The 17,422-nt window shown below is 30.3% G+C and overlaps 1 protein-coding gene across 1 annotated transcript; it reads left to right on the plus strand.

Moving 5' to 3' along the window:
• Positions 1-588: 588 nt before the first annotated feature.
• Positions 589-1,577, plus strand: LOC124932214 (peroxidase 12-like). The gene has a single exon (XM_047472832.1). The coding sequence runs from the start codon at positions 611-613 to the stop codon at positions 1,436-1,438; it is 828 nt and encodes a 275-aa protein (XP_047328788.1). The 5' UTR covers positions 589-610; the 3' UTR covers positions 1,439-1,577.
• The last annotated feature ends 15,845 nt before the right edge of the window (positions 1,578-17,422 follow it).

The following is a 17,422-nucleotide window of genomic DNA, read 5'->3' on the forward strand; positions in this document are numbered from 1 at the left end:
AAAAAGTACAATAATTTAAAAGAATGTAATCAAAATATATTTGAAATTATAAAATTACTTAGTTTATGAGATATTTAATTTAAATAATATATATATATATATATATATATATATATATATAATCCTTTGTAAAAGTCCCACTTTTAATATACTTTCACCGCTACAGATTTTTTTTTTCTTTTGGAAAGAAATTGTTGTAAATATAAGAGCTGGTTTGATTGAATTTAAAAAATAATAATAATTAAATATTATTTCATTAATTATATTAATTAAAATATTAAAATATGTTTTTTATATAAAAATATCCATTTAATCAAATTACTATTACTCAATATATTAAAATAAACTCAACCCAAACAAAGTTATAATTTATTTAAATAAATAAATTAAAATATATTTTATATTATAAATTATTTAAAAATAATCCACCTCTTATAATTAATATATATTTTAATAGTCGATGATATCTTTAAAAATGTTTCCTTATTATATCCGTGACCCCGTGACATTGATGGTCGGTTTAATATATTTCAAATTTAAAAACAAAACATTTAATTTATATTTAATTATTTATTATATACATATTAATTAATTTTTTAATAATTATAAAATGAAGGGTTGTGATGGGTCAGTCCTACTTGACGGTTCAGCAGCCGGTCCAAGTGAAAAGAGTGCAATTCCAAATTTAACCTTAAGAAAACAAGCTTTCAAAATCGTCGACGATCTTCGCCGGCGCGTGCACAAGGAATGCGGCCGAATCGTCTCATGCTCCGACATCGTCGCTCTCTCCGCCCGTGACTCAGTTTTTCTCACCGGAGGACCCGATTACGCCGTCCCGTTAGGTCGTCGAGATGGTCTTAACTTCGCCACTGAAGCCGACACATTCGCCAATCTCGTTGGTCCAAGCGCCAACACCACCACTGTTCTAGTCCGATTCGCCGCCAAAAAACTTGACACCGTCGACTCAGTTGCTCTCTCCGGCGGCCATACTATTGGTATCAGTCATTGTCCTGCTTTCACTGACCGTCTTTACCCAACTCAAGATCCGACAATGGATAAAACTTTTGCTAACAAGCTGAAAGTAGTATGCCCTGCTGCTGATACTAATAGTACGACGGATCTTGATATTCGATCGCCGAATAAGTTTGATAATAAGTATTTTGTTGATTTGATGAATAGACAGGGGCTTTTTACGTCGGATCAGGATTTGTATACTGATAAGAGGACTAGAGGGATTGTGACTGATTTTGCTGTTGATCAAGAATTGTTCTTTGAGAAATTTGCTATTGCTATGGTTAAAATGGGGCAGGTGGATCTTTTGACTGGAACTCAGGGAGAAATTAGGGCAAACTGCTCTGTTAGAAACTCTGATAACTACATGTTGTTGAAGGAGGTTGTTGAACTTGAAGTTGAAGAAATGGGTTTGTCTATGTTCTAAGTTAAAAGATCATGGGGGTATTTTGGTCTTTTTTTGTTGTTCACTTTCTAGGGTTACTTTCAATTTCAATAAGTTTATGTATATGATGAGTACTGTTGTGATCTCCACTTAATAAGTCTGAAATAAATCTGAATTTCTTGTTCTAAGGGTCTAAATATTTTAGATGGAATTTGTTTTTGTGAAAACGTTGGTTTCGATTCTCTTTCGAATTGAGACTAATTCCATCATGTTAAATACATACACTAATCAATTAACCAGACGAACGAAATTTGACATTTAACGAGCTAAAATCCATGATCTTTTGGAGTTTGAAGTTTTAAAACTCGAACCTCGTAGAGGTTAGGAATATCCATATTTTTTTTTGTGGAAAGGAAAAAAAAGAGAATGATGTTAATTTTATTTTTATATTTTTATGAAAATAAAGTAAAATTACCTTGGAAGAAAATATGAATTTTTTTGTCATTAATTAATTTTTAAAAATAAAATAAAATTAATTATAGAAAAAATTATATATTTTGGAACAATCCCATAATAATTTGAATAGGGTTGGACTTTAACTATGGTGGCCTGTATAGGCCCATAACTAGGCTTTATAATTTAGGGACAAGATTGAAAATAAATATGATTTAAACATTATGGTTTTAGTAGAAAATTAAATTTGAGATTTTTGGTTATTGTTTCCAGAGCGTGTTGAGTGTTCAAAACAATCTTTTTTTTTTTCTTAAAAAGATTATAATTAAGCATAGTTAGTTAAGTATTTTATAAGTGTATGATGTAACAAGTTCTAATTTTATACAAATTTATATTTTTTTTTTGAATTTGTTGAATATAATTGTAGTATTTAAGGGTGGAATTATGATTTAAAATATAACTTGGTAAATTTTTTCCGCAAAATCTAACTGACCTACCATAATAATAATAATAATAATAATAATAATAATAATAATAATAATAAATACTTTGGAAGGAATACCTTAACAACATCCTCTTTTCCGCTCGGTGAAAGCATAATTGTCGTCGGTGATGGTTTTCACCGAAGACGACAAATGCTCTTGAAAAGTGTCGATAATTCGATTGACAGTGAAGAAAAAATTAGTATCACCGAGAGCATTTAAAACTGTCGGAGATAATATTATTACCGAGAGCACTAATCACTTTCGGTGATAATTCAATTAATTTGCCGAAAACAAAGTCAATGCTATCATTGATAATACACAGAAAATTTATCAGCAAAATGTAATAAGTTTTACGATAAAATAGTGAAATGGATGCTTAGGTTATATCACCAATACTTATGGAAAATACTTATGGAAGGAATCTACCAAAATCCCACAAGGAAAACAAATCCATTTTGACACGAGTTTGTTAATGAATCCATTAATGAGGAAATGACATACCTTTCATAGTCACAAGCCGATCTATTTTTAGCTAGACCACCATTAGAGTTGCTGAATTCCTATTTAACAAATCCAAACCTATCTACTTTGACAGGTAAAACTTGGGCTGCCTCACCATTATCGGGATCCTTTTTATCCATTAGATTATCTTAAACTATATGAAGACATTCTCCAACCTTTCATATCCCAATCTACAATGGTCAGAAGAAGACAAGTCAGAAGTTATATATAAAAACAGAAACAAGGAGAAAACTCCAATAAGTTGTGTGGAATATTCTACACGCTTACTATCAGACTATACAAACACACATAAATGTACATTGAATATTGAGATCTGTCTATGGAATGTGGTTCATAGATGTTAGTCTACTTAAATAATGTCAATCAAAGGTGGATGAGTAGCAGAGAACTATGAATCCCGAGTCAAGGAGAGAGACTAAAAGTGACGCTAGTCATCAAAATTTGTCGCTATTATAGCGTCCAATTGCCAAGAGAGCCAGTGACGGGGAGAGAATGAGCAACCGAGATGAGAAGAGAGGTAGAAGAAAGAGCCGGCCACATAATTAGGGCAAAATAAGAATATTTTTATCGAGGGCGTTGTCGGGTGCTGTAAATGATAATATTAAATAAATTTTGCCGAGAGTTGTAATATTAACAACTATCTACGAGGGCAATTTTTTTCTCTCGGTGATATTAATATTCCCAAAAGTATTCTTTCGTTCTCGGCGACAATTCTCGATAATTGTATATATTTTACTAGTGTATTTTGAATATAAGTTGAAGGGGATATTATGATATGATTGAACATGATAATGGTTTATTGGTTTATTTGATCTTTTCAATTTTTTTTTGTTAGGTTGGATTCTAATTATTCAAATAAATTTAAAAAAATTTAAATACTTTATAAAACAGTAATTTTTTTATAAGCATAACAATATTAAAATTTTTTATTTTAATTTATTTTATACATATCATTTTATAAAAAATAAAATTTATAATTTATTTTGAATAATATTTAAGCTTATTTAATTTTATAATTTATAAAATATTATTAATCACATGAAATTAAAAAAGTTAATAACATTTATTTTTGAAATGTAAGGTCTAAAATAACCATAATTACAACATCTACTTCAACTTTTAAAAAATAAATTATAACATTAGTTAAACTTTAAACAATGATAAAATTTAGAAAAACACATAAAAATAATATAAGCTTACTTATATTAATATGATTATAATTAAAAAAATGTGATTAATTTATTTTAATATATATTTTATTTATAATCTTCATATGTTAAAAAAAAATACCTGTTAATCGAGTCGAAAACGTGTTAAATAGATTAACATGTTTCAAAAACATATTTAATATTTAAAAAATATTAAATATATTAACCAAATATTAAATATATTAAATGAATAAAAACGTATTAAACTGGTCAAATACATGTTAATCACATCAAAATTTGTTAAACGGATTCTATACACGATATAAAAACACCACTAACATATTTTTCTTAACTTGTGCCGCTCAATTAAATTAAATTTAGACTTTATAGTTAAATTTAATAATTAACTGTTCGGTCAAATCTCAATCGAGATTGAGAATAAAATGGTAGAGGGTATCTTTTAGCCTTTTCGATTTAAAAAATAAAAATTCACCGCAAGGAGTCGCTAACTAATTTTTCTTGTAAAATTAGAAAAAAGATGATTTAGGTGTATGAACACCAATGATTAGAGATTCTATTTTGCTGATTCGGTGTTTGGTTACATGTGAAAAATGACATTGATGTTATGCTCTACACGCCCGTCTAGTTTGATCCATCTAATTTGATGATCTTTATTACTATGTTTTTGACATTTTTAGAAATTATTAATTTTACACCTCATGATAATCTTGGTGTTAAGGACGACTTTCCACATTTATGATGTCCTTATGATGACTATGACAAGACAATATATATATATATAAATAAATGCTAGCAAGAATATAAATATTACAAATATAAAATCATGCAAAAAAGAGTGTTATATATACATAATATACATATGTATGCAATATAATATTTTTTAAACATTTCAAAACTTTCATAGAGTCATGTTAAAAAATGTCGAAAAAGTCAAAGTGCCTAAAAGTTACGAAACTCGACATTAGTATTAGAAATATTTGTGTGATGTAAATATATCGATTTCATAATCTTAGTGCTAAGGACGATTGCCCATATTTATGTGGTCATTATGACAATTATGACAAAACAATATATAAATAAATGCGATAAGCTTAAAAGAAAAGAAAATAACACAAAGAGTATAAATGTTACGGAAAAAAGTGTTAGATTATTACATAATATACTTAGGCATGCGTTATAATAATTTTTAAGCATTTCAAAATGTTCATTTAGTCATATTAAAAAATGTTGAAAAATTCAAAGAGTACAGAAAATTATGAAATTCAAACATCAGTATTGGAAATATATATTTTTGTGATGGTATATCAATTTCATTATTGTTGAACAAGTGAGTTTAGGCAACAGAGAATAACCCTAGAACAAACGAGTTTTAGCAACAGTGAATAACCCAAGAACACACAATACCAAAAAAAAAATTCAAAATAAATTTTTATTGTGTTAAAATGTTAGTTTTCAATGCAGTAACAACAAATATATAACCATAATAGTATCCATAACATCAATTGATAAATAAAATTATGTAAAATCTTAGAAATCACTTGAATATTTGTTTTTATTTTTTATTTTGATCTAAAAGAGCTTTTAAGAACTTGTGAACTCATAAATCAATTATTATACAACATTATATTCTTTAGCCCTTGTCCTCAAACAAGAGAACAAGAACACGATTTAAACAAATTAAAACTTTTGAAGTAATTTGAGTGTTTTAATATAGGTTGAATTAATTAATTTTATAAAACAAAAAGTTTCTGAATAGTTTTAATTTTAATAATATGCAAGCAATTCATCACTCACACAATCAAAATGCTCAAATATAAAAAATATACAGATTTATTAAAAACTATGAAGATTCTTGTACTATTCACACGGACAAAAATATTAAAAAAAAATATGATAATATGTATTCAATGTTTAATTTTTTTAATAAATTACGAATAATATATTAAAATAAAATATAAAACACTTTTATTCTACATTTTTATTCATTTCGATAAAATAAATCATCTTTTCACATGTCTCATCACATTTTTCCCCAATAAACTTCTCATCTCGTGACTTTAAACTTTCACTTTAGTCAATTAAATATTTTATTCATATTTTTTAATCATTTTCAATTGTTACCGGCCTATTATCCCTTAATAAATCACATTTCAATCACATTTGGTTATATGGTTGTACTTGTTTGTTATGTTGCAAGTTCGAAACATACATATATCTTTTTTAATTTTATTTTTAATCGTTTTAAGTTTATATGGGCGGGTCAACCACAATCCGACTCAAGTATCCATTTACGCTCATATATATCACAACTCAGGCAATCAGACACTTTGAAATTAAGTATTATGATATATATATATATATATATATATATATATATACCATGGTTTATTTAAAAGAAAAGAAAGTTGGTTTTGAGGATTGATTGATTGTACACCTCCGGTGCTGATAAGGTCGGGACCGTGGTCGTTGGTCTCCGGTTTGTCGGCCGATAAGATCTCTGAGATTGACCATCTAGCTGGGTTGGTTGGGATATTCTTTTATATTGAAAAGGAAAAAGCTGTCTGCGCGAGTCACCTTCTTCTAGACTCCGCTGGACGACCGACATTATCGTTTAAATATAGGTCGGTCGTACTTGTGATGGTTTTATATATATATATATAAGAATGTCTCGCATTCATTAAATTTGGTGTTTAATTTAAAATATAAAGTCTTATTAGCCTAGTTGGTTATATGTTGTACTTGTTTTATTAGGTTGCAAGTTTGAAACATACAAATAATATTTTTAATTTTTTTTTGTAACCGTTTTACATTTTTGGGCAGGTCAACCCAAAATCTGACCCAAATATCCATTTACTCTCTCATATTATTCAAATTAACCACAACTCTCGACCTGACAATCCAGAAACTTTGAAATTAAACATGATTATATATATATATATATTAGTTAGTTAAAAAATTGAACTTATATTGTTAATAATGTCTCGCATTCATCAAATTTGGTATTAAATTTAAAATATAAAGCCTTATATATTCAACCAATTTTTCGAAAAAATAGGTTAAAGCCTCGTGAAGACTCCAACGATTTCTAAAACATGTTTTCTCACTCTTTATGGCTCTGAATTGAGTTATGTAAAGTGTTATATCTCCGTATGGGTGTATAGAATTTAAATTTCTCAGCACATTCAAATGAAAGATAACCACTAGTCCCCCAACAAAAAAGGAAGTAACAGAGGTCACATAGAGCCACTTTAGAACTACAACCGCTATATTAGATTTTTTTAATTGAAATTTTTAGGGTGAATTATAAATACTATTAATGTTAACCTACCCTATAAAAACACATTCTCATACCTCCTCTAACACTGAAAATCGAATTTACAAGGTAGAACATCGAATTAGTCTTTTCGGTACCTTAAACTAAATTAAGGTGTGAAATTTGGTGTGCTAGTTCATAAGAATATATTTCCATTCAATTTGACGTTTATATTTCCAATATATATATATATAATGATTCTTAATTTCAAAGTGCTCGGATTGTCGGGTGGAGAGATGTGGTTAATTTGGATACATATGTGAGAATAATTTGATACTTTGATCGGAATGTGGGTTGACCGCCCATAAACTTAAAATGATTAAAAAAAATTAAAAATATTACATGTATCTTTTGAACTTGCAACCTAAAAAAACAAATACAATCTGTTGGGTCAAATTATTTTGACTAAAGATATTTTGATGATGAACTTGTGTAAAACTTAAATAAGCATGAAACTAAGTCGTCTAATTGTTTTTGTGCAGGTGCATCAAAACGTGCTAAGTTAGACTTAGCTTGAATTAGGTTCATTAGACGTGTTGGTTGTTAGACGTACGGCTAGTTAGACGTGCAGTCTAACTAATATGTGGTTAAACGTGCAGTCTAACAGACACGTAGTTAGACGTGCAGTCTAACTGTTACGTGGTTAGACGTGCGGTCTAACTTATACGTGGTTAGACGTGCAGTCTAATAGACACGTAGTTAGACGTGCAGTCTAACTTATACGTGGTTAGACGTGCAGTCTAACAGACACGTAGTTAGACGTGCAGTCTAACTTATATGTGGTTAGACGTGTAGTCTAATAGACACGTAGTTAGATGTGTAGTCTAACTGATACGTGGTTAGACGTGCAGTCTAACAGACACGTAGTTAGACGTGCAATCTAACTGATACGTGGTTAGACGTGTAGTCTAACGGATACGTAGTTAGATGTGCAGTCTAATTGATACGTGGTTACACATGCAGTCTAACAGACACTTAGTTAGACGTGCAATCTAACTGATACGTGGTTAGACATGTAGTCTAACAGACACGTAGTTAGACGTGCAGTCTAATTGATACGTGGTTAGACGTGCATAGGAATGGCAATTTGAAACCGCCCCGCGAAAACCGAACCGAATTGCCCCGTTTGGGATGGTTTTTCCTCGAAACCGAATGGGAATGGGGCGGGGATGGTATTTGTGTCCCCCGCCCCGACCCGTCCTGATTTCACCCCGAATCTGCCCCGAACACCATAAACATAATTAAATATATTAAATTATCAATATATTTATTTATTCACTATATTTTATAAGAGTAGTAATGTTATTTCTTTATAATAATATAAATTTTAATATATTATAATATATATTATATTTAAAAACTTGTTTATATAATTTTATTGTATAATTTTTATTTTATTTTAAATAAAAATAATTATTAACGGTGCCCCGCGGGATTCCCCGAAACCGAAAAAAACCGAACGGGGCGGGGATGGTATTAAAAAATTCCCCGAAATTAAAACGGTGCGGGGACGGTAAATGCATTCCCCGCCCCGAACCGCCCTATTGCCATCCCTAGACGTGCAGTCTAACAGACACGTAGTTAGACGTGCATTCTAACTATTACGTGGTTAGACGGGCAATCTAACAGACACGTAGTTAGACGTGCAATCTAACAGATGAAAGTTAGACGCATGGAGTCTAACTTCTTCAGACTAGTCTGAAGGGACACATAGTTAGACGTGCCGTCTAACTCCATTAGACTTGGTGGTCTAATGGATCCTGCTATTAGACGGGGGAGTCTAACTTCATTAGACTTGACAGTCTAATGGAGCACGTCTAATGCCTCGCTTCAGCAGTTGCTTGAAGTCAGCATTCGTCTACCCACGATCAAATAGCTGTACGCTACTCCTGCTCCACTAATCCGTGCAGATCAGTACGACAACCAGTTGCATCCAATGAATGAATGCCACGTAAGTAAATATTCTTTCCACCGCTTGTTCCTTGTAGGACAATTCTAGAAGAATATTCGGCGCACTACCAGATTGGTACGACCACGATCTTTGTGCACAGAGTCTGTTGTACCTGTGTACTATAGAGGCTTTCCAATGGGTGCTTGCCACGTTTCATTCAAAAGATTCGACTGTTGGTACATGCTCTCTATTTAAATATCTTCAAGGACAACGGACGAATAACCGCACTTACACGTTATCTTACGAATTGCTTACTTGCTTGTTGAGTTTTGTACATCAAGAGAGAGATATAATCAAAGTATTGTCTAGCTAAGTGATATCCTTTAATATACTGTAAGTTGAATATAGTATGTTTTGTTCAACAGTTAGCTAGCACTGAAACTGTTTTGATTCAAAGAAAAGTATAGTGAATCCTTCTGGTAGTTGGAAGAAGGGGTGACGTAGGAGAGTTTTGTTCCGAACATCCATAAACAACCGTCTGTGTCTTTTACATTCTGTCCTTCATTCTTTCATTCGTTCTTAGCTTCAAACCCAAGCAAACGTTTCCGCATTTGAATCGCTTCAAGAGTTTGCAAATGTTTGTGAAGAGTAGAAAGCGATATAAATTCCTAACAGGATTTCTATCAAACCGTTTTGCACGTAGTTGTCATCAATAGTTAGACCTCTGTCTCTATTGGTGCCACCGATCATTTCACAATCATTTAACCAACTAGACTAATATAAAGAACACCAAAAACATCTCTCGGTTGGGCTCTAAGAGCTCTCTTTCGGGCCCTCATTCGGTGTCTCAGTTGGGCCGTCAATCAATTTTGTTTTCTTTCAAAAATACTTAAAAAACAAAATAAAAAATCATATTCATATCAAATAAACTAACCAAAATTCATCCATATATCAATATATCACTTATATTATATATTTTGGTTTATTTTATTTAAAATTATTTTTTTTTCTGATGATACCAATAGAGGTGGCGACGACTAAAAAAATTATTATTTATTTAATAAATATAAAATATCAATAATATGTTATATTCAAATTTAACTATTATATGTTATATTATTTAATTAAAGTCCGATATTAATTATTTTTGGGATCGATAGTCGTGGCGATGTATTCAAAAATTATTATTTATTTAATAATCTATGCAATAAGTTTGTATATGAATTTTATTTAACAGTATATTAGAAATTTATTAAAATATATAAACTATATAATTGATAAGTGAAAAATGAATATCTATATATCTATACGTGTTATTCAAGTGTTATTCAAGTTAAACGGATTAAAACCGTGCTTATGGGTAAGAAACTTTCTAAAAAAAAATGAGTTTAGTAAATTTAATTGATTAAATAAACAAAATTTTATTTTAATTCATATTAACGAATAATATGAGTTGAATAACATTTTACATAAATTAGTATGACTTATATATATAAGTTATGCCAATTTGATCACCCTTACCTTAAAATACTATAATCTAATTCTAGCACGCGAGTATGCGGTTTTATAATTATAATGGTATAAGAGAAACAAAGTGTCTTACATTTTACATAAACAAAGGATTAGATAGGTCATTTCTCGAGTTCTAATCAAGATGAGACTTGGAATAGTGATGTAGAGCGATGTGGTTAATCTATGTCTTAAGCTGAGAGATAATTTATGTTCACAATAAAAACAAAATTACAAAATATATGTACTCTTTACAATTTTGAGTTTACTGTGTTATAGTATGGTCTAATAACAAAACAAAATATTAAGATTTAAGAAGAGTTCTTGAATCATGCATAAACAAAGTATCATAAGTGCAACTTCTCAAGTTATAAACATAACCCAAACTAAGTAATATGAAGAAAGAAACATACATTCCATTTTACATTTTGAGGTTGGACTGCATGCACTAAAATTGGAATCAACGTGGACAGTACGACTAGACAACATCTTAAATTGTATGATAATAAAGTGTTGTGTCGTGACCTTACTATCAATCACGATATAAATTCCACAATAATAGTTTCGTAGAATAGATAGAGAAGAACAGAATGGGTAAAAGAACAGAATAAGTAGAAGAATAGATTGAATAGAAGAATAGATTAATAAAAGAAACAAGATGAATAGAAGAACATGTTGAATAGAAATTGGGAGTTTATTAGGGTTAGGGTTACTAGGAGCGACGGCTCTGGTAATTACAAAGAGAAAGTATAACAATTAGAATATCCAAAATATATTCCCTCTCCTTACAATTCTATCCTTATTTATAGACTAACAAATTACAAAATAACCCTTAAAAGATATAACTACGTCTATTTCAACCCTCAATAATTTTGGAAATAGAATCCTCATCTTTGGAAATAGCATCCTCATCTTTGGAAATAGAATCCTCGTTTTTGTGAATATTAGATTCACAACATGTTGCCTGATTCATTTATTAAGTCCTAATTAATAATAATATTAGGACTTGTAATAGAACACACCTGATGCCTTAGATTAGAAAATATTAAGAAATATTTGAAGTACAAGAATATTGAGTTTTAATTATCTTTATGGATGCCTTATGTCTTTTGGTTGTGTTGCCTTTGTCTATGTCCTATATGCTTATAGGTATTGGTAGGAATGAATTTATGTAGTAGGGTCGTTACTGAAGTTAGGCTCAGTCTAAAAATAAATTATTACCTACCGAATTTGTATACATTCCAATTTTTAGAAAACAATAACAGATTTATATTATTGTCTAGTTGCATTTAATTCTTATAAAGTGTATGTTTTTTTAGAATTTTTTTACATTAATTTTAAACCCCAAACTCTAAATTGTAAATTAAGTTCAAACCCTTCTTTATCTATAATTTCTGATTCTGTCATTGAGTATATAATGATCTTATTGATTGAACAACTAAGTCAAGTGATAACATTTTGAATCATGTTTGAGCAATATGATACATAAGTAATTTATTGGATCCTAAATTTGGTAGATAGTTGTAGTAATATGAATATCCAACAAAAGTATAGTGCGGCTAATTAGTTGAAGAATTAAGATATAAAAGGTATTAAGAAAACTAGCATGTATCCCGTGCATTTGCACGAGTAATAATATAAAAAAATTGTGAAAAAAATATTACGGTAACATTTTTATGGGCGGGTCAACCCACAATCCGACCCAAGTATCCATTTACTCTCACATATATCCAAATTAACCACAGCTCTCGACCCGACAATCGGACACTTTAAAAATTAAGCATCATTATATATAGATTACAACAAAATAATAGGACTATTCGACTATAATTACACCTTTTATTAATTTCTATTATAGTTTTGTCAACTTGGATGATGATAGCATTACCAACAAACACATAATTAGTGTTTAATGGTGTCCTTTGCTCTCAGCCAAGTACTATTAACAACCCTCACATCACATTAATTCATAATTAATTATTAGTTAGATGTAAATATATTATATTGACAGCTGATTATAAGATTAATTAATCTCCTAACCATGAAGTCTCCGCAAATAAATATAATTAATTTTAGCTTAGACAAAGCATTTAGATCCTTCAATAAAAAACAATTATTTTTGTCATCTATTAGATATATAGATTACTTATATAGCACAGCGACATATCTTTTAAGAACAAAATGGTTTCAAAAATACTTTAAATATGATGAACAATTTTCATTAAAAACAAACCTAGTCCAAGTTCATTTTATTGATTGAACAAATATGAGATAAAAGATTTTCTTTTATTAATTGAATAAATAATACTTATTCAACTATTTGTAATTTGAGTAAAAATTTTCTAACTAGGAATAGGAAAACAATTAATTAGGAAAAATTAATAACTAATTATTAAAACTGAAAATTAATAATGTGAACCATCTAATGTTAGGAGTCAACAAGTAGTATTTTAAATATTCCCTTCAAGCAATACGGTGAGGCACAAAGTGTGAAGAAGATAATTCTTTAGTGATAATATTAACCATCTTCAGTGGATATATAATGAATAGAAATAGTTTTTTTTGAGTAACTTATTCACGAATAAAATGAAAATAAATTTCAATGCGATCATGAAATACTAGATTAGTTGCAAGAAAAGAAGATCCAATATTATCACACCATAGTATTGAATCTGCGAATAATAAGATACTAGTTTCTTTTAATAAAGACTCAAGCCAACATAGATTATCAGTGACATTCAGATTAGCCAACATAGATTATCAGTGACATTCAGATTAGATTATGTGTTAGAATGAGTAACCACTTGTTGCTTCTTAGAATTCGAAGAGATAAGGTTAGTACCAAAACATACACAATACCCTATCGTTGAACGACGATCATTAGGACAACCTCCCATTCATCATCAGAATAGGCTGTTAGAGTATTTGAGGGAGATGGACGGATGACAAGATCATGGCATGGGGTGTGGCGTAAATAACTTAAGATATATTTAACTGCACCCTAATGAGTTGTTGTGGGAGATTGCATATATTAACAGGATTTATTGACTGTAATTTCTAATTCTAGACGAGTGATAATGACATATTGAAGAGCGCCTACTATACTATAACAATGAAATGGATTTGGTAAAGGATCTCCATCATATCGTGACAAAGATGATCCAGAAGCAACTAGCATATGTAACAACTTGGATTCTTGCATATCGATACGTTTGAGGAGATCATCAATGTATTTAGACTGACAAAGAAATAGGCATGTCAACGTGCGAATAACTTTGATACCGGGAAAATAATGAAGTTGTCTAAGATCCTTAGGTATAAATGTTTTACCTAGCTTAGATATAATTGATTTAATGAAAATAGACAATATTCCAATAAAGATAATATCATCAATATACATTAAAATAAAGGCAGAAACACAAGCATCATTCTAGATAAAAATAGATGCATGTGATTTGGATTTAGATAATCCAAACAAAATTAGTGTAGATCGTAGTGTTGCATGCCAAGCACGAAGTTCTTGTTTTTTAAGCCATAAATAACTTAATGTAACTTATCAGCATGCTCAGGAAAATTAGGATACCCAAAACTAGTTGGTTGTTCCATATAAACTCCTTCTTGAAGTTTACCATTAAGAAAAATGTTATTAAATCTAGTTGGTGAATTTTCCAATTATATGTGATGACAATAGTAAATTCTCGGTTGTTCATGAAACCCTTTAACTATTAGTATGACTTTGTAACTATCGTTTGAGACATCAACTTTACATTTAAGTTTAAACATCCATTTGCATCCTACTACATTTTAATAAAGAGTACGAGGAACTATTGACCACATATTATTTTGGAGTAATGCATTATACTCACTCACCAAGATAGAGCGCCAATCAGGATCTTTATTTGTAGTTGTAAAACATGTAGGTTTAGAAACAAATAGTAGCGGAAGATGGAACTCTAAATTTGTTTCTTGTGATCATAGGATGAGTAGAACATGTCGGCACTCGAACCGGTGAATTTTGATTATAATTTTTTATATTTGAAGATTTTGTAGGTTTTGTTGTAGATAAAAGTGGAGATGTTACTCGTGAAGTAGTGATTGATTCATTAATACTTGTTATAAGAAGAGTTTCATATTCAACTCGCAAATTATATAAAACTGGAATATTAATGATGATAGGAGTACTCAAGAGATTTGGAGAGAGCGTATTAACTTTTGAGAATAAGAATCATTGTTCATCAAAACTGACGTGACGAGAAATATAGATGCGTCCATATGTAATGTTGAGACAAGTATATCCTTTATGAGAGTTACTGTACACAATGAAGCATCACATGGTGCTCTAAAATCAAGCTTATATTGATTATAAGGTCTCATGAGCGGATAACAAGCAAACCAAAAAGATTTTAGAAAAGTATAATCACATAAACAATTAATAAGTACCTCAATGGGTGATCGATTAGAAAGAGTGGTGTTGGGAGTTGATTAATGACATATGTAGTAGTTATAAAAGCTTCATTCCAAAGATGCGTAGGCATAAACACATAAACTAACATTGATAGTTTTGTTTTAGTAATATGATAATTTTTTCGTTCGACAAGACCATTTTATTCATTTATATGCGGACATGATAATTTGTGTAGTATTCAATTTAATTCTATCAAAGACTTTAAAATTTCTATATTCACCACCACCACCTATTTGTAATATCTTGATACGTCATGTAAATTGATTTTTAACTATAGTCTTAAAACTGGTAAAAGTACTAAGAATATTATATGTTTGTTTGAGTGGATATAACCACGAGTATTTGCTATAATCTTCCACAAACAACACAAAATAACAAAATCTACCTGATGAAAAAGTAAGGTGTGGGTCTCCAAACATTTTTTTGGAAAACAGTTAATACCATTTCATTAAAAATCTTAAAAGTGGGAAAGTCAAGAATCATAAATAGACAAACCCTAGCTATGATTAAAAAATGACAATCAACAAACCTTAAAGTATTTGATTAGTAACATTCACACAACCATACAACAAAGGTTACACACTAAAAGATTACCATCAATAACAGCTCATAATTATCCCTATCAAGATGTTTATTTCCATATAAGCCTACTGCGTCATGTGGCCTTCTTCCCTTTCCCCAAACATTAGAATTTATCAATTCTAGTGGAACCGATGTTTTTGAAACAGATAACAAAAAATGTTGTTTATGCGCTTTTCCAAGTTGACATGATTCACAAAATAATGTCTTTTGACTACCTAATACATGTAAATGAAAGTGAGATAAAATATAAGATTTAGTGGCGACACATGGATGTCCAAGACGATGGTGCCAAATAGTAGAAGATGATCGTATTCCAATAAATACTTGTTTTTGTGGTGAAGCCGGTACCGAATCTAGACAATATAGTCCGCCATTAAGAGTTCCCTAAAGGAGGATTACCCTCGTATCATGATATTTTACAATACAATAATTATGAAATTCAAAGAAAAGTTATTGTTATTAGAGAATGAGAAACACTTAGTAGATTTGTCGTGATCTCTGGTACATGTAAGACATTATTCAAATATAGTGACCTATCATCACTAGGTATAGTATAAGTTCTAACATTAGAAATATTTAAAAGTGTATCATTATCGACCGTGATATTTTCTTTACATGTATATGGTTAATGAAGTTGAAGATTATTGAGGTTTGATATGACGTGCTCAATGACACATGATCGGGATGCCATGTCGGATCTGTAAAAGTTGTGGAAGAAGCCATCATAAATATGGGGTTATTTTTCTCTTAATGGTGTTGAGTTAAGATCAGACAACCGATACTATGTGATCGCGTTCTCCACATATTTGACATGTTTAAATATTCCAGCAGTTCTTAATGCACAGAGTGTCCCATTTTATCGCAATGAGTACAATGTGGGAGATTATTATTTCGATAGGAACCATGGTTAGAATTAGAAATAATATTATTAGAATTTCCAGTCCAATTACCATTACCTATTAAAGTTCCTTTATTACCATTACATGAAATTCCACTAGCTAGCTAATTAAATGGAACATTTAGAGATTTATTTTCAAACCAATTACCTGTTGGGTTTTGGGATCATATTTAATTAGAGTTTATATATTGTAATTGGACTTTAAGCCTTTATTGGGCTTAAGAGTAGTAGTTTATTCTTTTGGCTCCTATAAATAGAGACATTGTAACCTAGGGTTACTTGGACCATTATTCCATGGAATATCAATAGAATGGACGACTCCCCGAGGATGTAGGCATTGTTGGCCGAACCTCGTTATATCTTGTGTTCTTTATTATTCTTTACCACATTATCTTTATATCTTCTTTTATTGCGTGTTTAGATTAGATCTTTTCTCAACATTCCCTCCATTGCCTCTTCTTGTTTTCCCATTAAAATTACTACAGTTAGTTTGACGGTTTGACCACTTCTAGTGTTCCAGTAGCGGAAACCACCACAAGCTCCTCCTCTTCAATTTCCAAATGAACCTCGACGACCTCCTCCTCTTATATTTCCAGCAACAAGGTTCATTGTTGGTTGAAGATGAAGTTCATGCAGACGATGTTCGTGAGTACTAAGAAGGTTAGAAAGTTCTTCATACTTGAGTGTGTCTTGTCGAATCGTTATAGAGGTGATGGAGCTTTCGTATTCAGGACATAGA

Source organism: Impatiens glandulifera, chromosome 3 (genome assembly GCF_907164915.1).
Source record: "Impatiens glandulifera chromosome 3, dImpGla2.1, whole genome shotgun sequence".
NCBI lineage: Eukaryota > Viridiplantae > Streptophyta > Magnoliopsida > Ericales > Balsaminaceae > Impatiens > Impatiens glandulifera.

Coding starts and splice junctions, on each gene's coding strand:
- LOC124932214 (XM_047472832.1), top strand. CDS start 611: ATGAAGGGTTGTGATGGGTCAGTCCTACTTGACGGTTCAGCAGCCGGT.